Consider the following 6,000-nt stretch of genomic DNA (forward strand, 5'->3'; position numbering starts at 1 on the left):
TATATTTTTTTTCCCAGGATGGTAGGGGAAGACTCCTACCTACCCCTAACCCCACCCCTAAACCTACCCGTCACTGGGGGTCTTATGACCTCCATAACCCCGCCCCTAAACCTACCTGTCACTGGGGTTTAGACCAATCAGGGATGACTTCCCTAATGAATATTCATGAGTCTTCCCCTACCATCCTGGGAAAAAAAATATCGCTCCCAGGATGGACCTGCTGCGTCTTCATCCATTGTTTCGTCCATGGTTTCTTCTCTTATCTAAATCTGACCATGGAGTTGACTTTGGCGGAAAGCTGAAGGTGATTGCTGATAGGCTGTCCCAATCAGTGGCGCCTGCACAATCCAATCACATTTGAGAGGGTTTCCGAGATGTTTCTTTTTCCCTTTTTTTTTTTTTTTTTTTTTTTTTAGAAGAAGAAGTAACGGGTACTCACAGTTATGGATAGAAATGTAGTGGAGTAAAGAGTACAATATTTGCCTCTCAAATGTACTTGAGTAAAGTCATGAGTACTCCCCAAAAATGATACTCGAGTAAAGTACAGATCCCTCAAAATTGTACTTAAGTACTGTACTCAAGTAAATGTACTCAGTTACTGTCCGGCTCTGGTTTTGGGGGGGTCAGATAATTTTTCTGATATTGTGAAAAAATATAATTACAGTTACAATACAAGTCAACTCCTATTTTCACTGTAGGAACATTTTAATTTAAAGCGATTTCAGACACCCCTATTGTGGACCGTACCATTTTTAACCACCGTGGCTAGAAGCAACGGAGATCGAGAACGACTTCAACTTCTCAAGCAAGTGTCAACGTTTAATGACAAAACGCTAGTTTCATAAAGTATCATTCTTTTCAACATTCCTTATTTGTATATTCAAAAATATTTAAAATAATCTAATTTAATACAGTTATAATTTTTCAATGTAAATTATTTAATTTTATTGGTAACAGCCAATATTTTAATTGAATATATTTATCAAATTTAAGAATTTGAAATGAAAGATGGAGCATACATTTAATAAAAATTAGGGGAAAATGCCCTTTATAAAGGTACAAAACATTATTCTGAGTGTTTTCAAACAGTGATGTAATGAAACATTGACAATTTAAGTTTGAAGGGAGTAAAGCCTCTGTTTAAGCTATTAAGGAAATGTAATTTTTCCAAAAGAAGAACTTTTATTTTAAATAAATGTTCATTTTAAAGCAGCCTACACAGTGTGATATGTTACCATATTATGGAATTTGAATAATTGTAATGTGATGATCAGATGCAGATATCTAAATCAAAGAATATAGGCGGTTTGCGGGTGGATTATTTATTTTTAATAGTGGATTCGGGTGACTTAAAGTGCACCAGATTAATGAATTTATCTTTAAAATGTACAACATTTTCTTCCGGGGGGGCATGCCCCCGGACCCCCCTACAGATACCAAGCTCCACCAACCAAAAAATTTGGGAAACACATTAGGCTATATGATGATCTACAAAAAAAAAATACACATTTAATTATCTTATTATTAAAATACATTATTATGATTTTACCACCTCTGCCTCATTTTGAGCCAGGAAAAACCCTGGAATAGGCAATAGGCTTCTTGTAAAGGTATTACTTTTACCAGTAATTAGAATGGTATTTCAGTGCACTTAACTTCTAACTTTTGGTTAGAAGTTGATCAAAACAGTTCTCTTTTGGATATATAATAACAATGAGATATTCTGTAGCCTACTGATTATCAGTTTGTGGCATGTTTAGACCTTGTATGTGTGTTGCACAACACATGTTGCACTTGGCGATCACGGTGGGGATTTATATGGTAGTGGACCATGATGGTCATAGAAGAAGTGAAGGAGCAGTACCCCCCAATTATGGTGGGGTAATTCGCACTCTGGGTGAACTTCGAAACAGCAGCGCATCAAATACCGAATTGAGCAAAATTATGATATTGTACCGTTTGAAATATAATATATACCGGTATTTTTGCAGTACCGGTATACCGCGCATCCCTACTCTGCACTTATTCGCAATCACAAAAGGTCATTATTTGCTCGTGCTTTAAAGCTTTGCCAGGTAAACATTTCATTAGCGTTCTGTTCTGACATGATGAATTCCTGAATGAATCAGCCGTTTGTAGGGCCCTAGAATTTCCACGATCGCGGAATTGCCAAATTAACGCGGAATCTAGTGTTAAAGTGTTATTGCGCGGAAGTTTACATATTTGCAATAAAATTCTGTTTTTGTGTGGTGTTTAGTCATTTTGACACGAATACATATTAATAAATGTCATTTTGATGTTTGAAAGTCTCTAAGTTTTGACAAATGCAAATATAATTTGATATGATTTTCAAATACTGCACCTGTCAATACTAAACGAAATATTCTATAGCCTATTTTGCTGTCAACACTGCCGACGTTGTCTTTGCTGCTATATATTTATGTTTAACATGAAGTATAGGCCTTCCACAACTCTCTCCCCATATGTCAAATATATCACCAATGAGGCTTATCATATGTCACCTATCAGCAACAGTGCAGCGTCAGACACGTTTCTGGTGTGTAAAGACATGGAAAAAGCCACGCAAACGCCACGCAGCTGACACGCAACAGAAACACCACGCAGCCAGTGTGTCGCCGGCCTAACTAAGCCCTCAGTACCGAGCCGAGCAGTTCCCACGTGGCTTTTATGTCAAGCGAACTCTTGTTGTGTAAGTTTTGTAAGTTGTCAACATTCCGTTGACTGGAAGCGCAAAAATACATGCACTGACCACCTGTTATCCAAAAGCCATGTGAAGAACAAGAAGTACAATGATAACGCTATTAAAGCCACCATGTACCTCAATACATTTAAGGTCATTCCTTTTTATTTGTGTACATTTTAATCATTAACATTAAAAACACTTTTTACGACTAAAATAACAGTAAAGGGTAAAAAAAAAAAAAAAAAAAAGAATTCCCACAAAATTAAAATGGAAAAAACGGAATTTGGGAAAAAATAAAACGGATTTTATAGGGCCCTACGTTTGAATGAATCGTTTGAATAAATGACTCAATGACTCGGTCTCCTGCCGCCTCCTACTGGCGGTTTAGTTTCGTGTTTTAAAGTATCATTCTTTCCAAAATTTCTTAATTGTATATTCAAAAAATATTTAAAATAATCTCATTACATTATTTAATGCAGTTTAATTTGATTGGTAACATCCCTTTAGCATCTTATTATTCTATGAAATTTAAGAATTTTAAATGAAAGATGATGCATTAGGGAAGCGATTATGGAAATAAGCGATTAGGGAATCGATTAGGGATGAGGGAAAAATACCCTTTATAAAGGTTAAAATATCATAAATATGCCGATTTATATATGTCAAAGCTGACTGAACAGTGATGAGAATATTGATTCAGAATAAATTACATATAATTATTTATAATTTATCAGAATATTTTTTTTTTTTCCTGGACAAACAAATGTTTTTACTCGGACAAGTGAATGACCGAACTGAGGACAATCAAATGAAAAGGCTTAATGTTGAGACCGGATAAATTTTTTATTATTAATCATTTATTTACCCATAAACTTGTCTTTAGGAAGCCATACGTTACAGTGGCATGAATAACTTTGTGAAAGCTTTGTGGGTGATGGACAGGGTTTACATTAAGACAGGAGTATGCCTTAATCTAGTTAATCGTGCATTTCTTTTCTTTTATTCCACAGCTGATGTGTGCAGTTTTTTTATTGCTTGCATTAAAATAATTTTCTCGTTTTTTTTTTCCATTTTTTTTCTGCCATTCATGCTTATCAGCTCCATGCAATCTTAAGCTTTTCTTGGTTCAGCTGCACACAGTCTGAAAAGGGTTTATGGCAGTTTGATAAAATAAAAGAGCCTTTCTAAGAGCCATCGTTTAAGCTGTTGACTTTTCTACCTTGAGAAAGAACGTTAAACGAACAACCAATGATGAACCACGAATCAAACCAACCACTGGAGTCACATGGACTATTTTAACAATGTTTTTACTACCTTTCTGGGCCTTGAAAGTTGCAATGACGTTGCAGTCAGTGGAGGGACAGAAAACTCTCAGGTTTCATCAAAAATATCTTCATTTGTGTTCCGAAGATGAACAAAAGTCTTACGGGTTTGGAACGACATGTTTTTTATTTTTAGGTGAACTAACCCTTTAAGACTAAAATGTCACTTTGAGAAGCTTGATAAATACGGGCCCTGAACCAGCAGTTAAAAGAATCCACTCAGTTTTACACCTACTCCATTATATAAAGGTGGAAAAGATCTCACATTTACTCGATGTCATTGCTAGTATTAGATTGACTGACTGAGAAAAATGATGATTCTAATTCAAAAGTGTCGCACTATAAGCACATCTTTTATAGAAATGATATACCTGAGATCAGGCCGTTTGTCTCCACTCTTAAACTTTAGTGGCTCATCCATAGAGCAGTTACTCTTCATAGACACACAGCTGGACTCTGGGTTTGAGCTCTTCTGCTGGACTGAACTGGAACAGAGAACAGATTCAGTTTAATCCTTTAGATTACTGTGAATACATTTATCCTGCATCAAAAAGTATTTCATTTTAGTTTTAAAAAACAAAAAATAGGCAAAAAAATCATGTTTTTCTGTAACTGTCTTTGATCTGTTTGTGTTTGTGTGTGTGGAGGGGTGGAGGTGTGGGGGTAATGGTAATGTAGTGTTTGTTGAAAGTACCTGCATCCTGGAGAACAATCTCCATCTCTGGATCCTTGTGAATCAGCCATGATGAAGCTGCAGGAGAATCTGATGAGTTTGATCTCCTCCACTGACTCTGAATGAAGAAACATTCACACACTAAATTAAATGATTAAATTAAACAACCTTCATAATTTAGCTGAACATATCTGGAGTGTGGGAGAAAAGGATCATGTGACTGCGTTAACTCAAGCTCACAGGGCCTTTTCACACACACAAGTCGACCGTTGATGTTCGGGTGAAAAAGAAAACAAACCCCGACACACATCGACACACACTGATCCGATACAAAAAAGAAAAGAAAAAAACGTGTTTGTTGACGTTTGTGTGAATTGGCCTATGTATGTTTACACATAAGCTAAACTTCTGGAGAATCACAAACATCACGAAACACAAAGGAAACATTGAAGTGGAAAATTATAAACTTTTATTTAAGGTTTCATATCAAACAATCACGTAAAATATCCTCCAGAGATTCATATTAATATGAGAAAGTCACACATGAACACTCACCTTGATCAACTTTTACAAGATACAGGATCTCAAATCCTCCAGCTTTAACATCATAAAACTACACTTAAATCCCTTTATAATGGCTGATAAACACTTTGATGTTCTGTTTTTTCCGTGTCGTATTTCGCATTTCTCCTGCTTAAAATGGCGACAGGAAAACTTACTTTCACTTTCTATGTGTGACGAGAGAGAGAGAGAGAGAGAGAGAGAGAGAGAGAGAGAGAGAGAGAGAGAGAGAGAGAGTATGGCAGGCGATCGGGGTCAAAAGTCTTTAAACGAAACGCGTGATTTTGACCGTGTCAACTATAGACTGTAAAAAATATCCTCATGCTTGGAAAATTTAGTTCACAAATCTAAATATCTAAAGATGAAACCAATGTTCTATGCATTTCATGGTGAATTTGTTTCTTATACAAAAGCCCTCAAAGTGATAAAAAAGAAAAACGCAATTAGTCTTTTTTCCACCATAGAAGAATATGATTTAAAAGAAAAACCTTAACCCCTTAATTCTATTTATTTATTTATTATTTTTTGTTGTGTGTATTTGTGGTTCTTTCATGCACCTGTCTTGTATGTTTTTTTTATGTAAAGATTTATTAATATTGCCATATTGTTTGTACATGAATAATTGTTCAATAAAAAAATAAAAACATAGACTGTAAAAAAAATATGGATGACGCCCCTTCGCTCTCCTCCATTGGTGAGAAGTGGAGCTTTTTTTTTTTTTTTCAGAATAAACTTTAATC

At 35.5% G+C, this 6,000-nt stretch overlaps 1 protein-coding gene across 3 annotated transcripts in view; it reads right to left on the reverse strand.

Moving 5' to 3' along the window:
* LOC311302530 (NLR family CARD domain-containing protein 3-like) overlaps positions 1-5,438 on the reverse strand; it is a 40,475-nt gene extending 35,037 nt beyond the window's left edge. The window contains exons 1-3 of one of the 3 annotated variants that reach the window (XM_084428490.1): positions 5,255-5,438; positions 4,721-4,817; positions 4,398-4,511 (exon numbers count right to left, since the gene is read on the reverse strand). In XM_084428490.1, coding sequence (XP_084284616.1) covers positions 4,398-4,511; positions 4,721-4,770 — 164 coding nt within the window. In that variant the 5' untranslated portion in view covers positions 4,771-4,817; positions 5,255-5,438. Of the gene's footprint in view, positions 1-4,397; positions 4,512-4,720; positions 4,841-5,254 lie in introns of all 3 variants that reach the window. The other 2 variants (XM_084428491.1, XM_084428492.1) reach the window with 2 other exon arrangements.
* Positions 5,439-6,000: the final 562 nt, after the last annotated feature.

Source organism: Rutilus rutilus, assembly GCF_951802725.1.
Source record: "Rutilus rutilus genome assembly, chromosome: 13".
In the NCBI taxonomy this organism is placed as follows: domain Eukaryota; kingdom Metazoa; phylum Chordata; class Actinopteri; order Cypriniformes; family Leuciscidae; genus Rutilus; species Rutilus rutilus.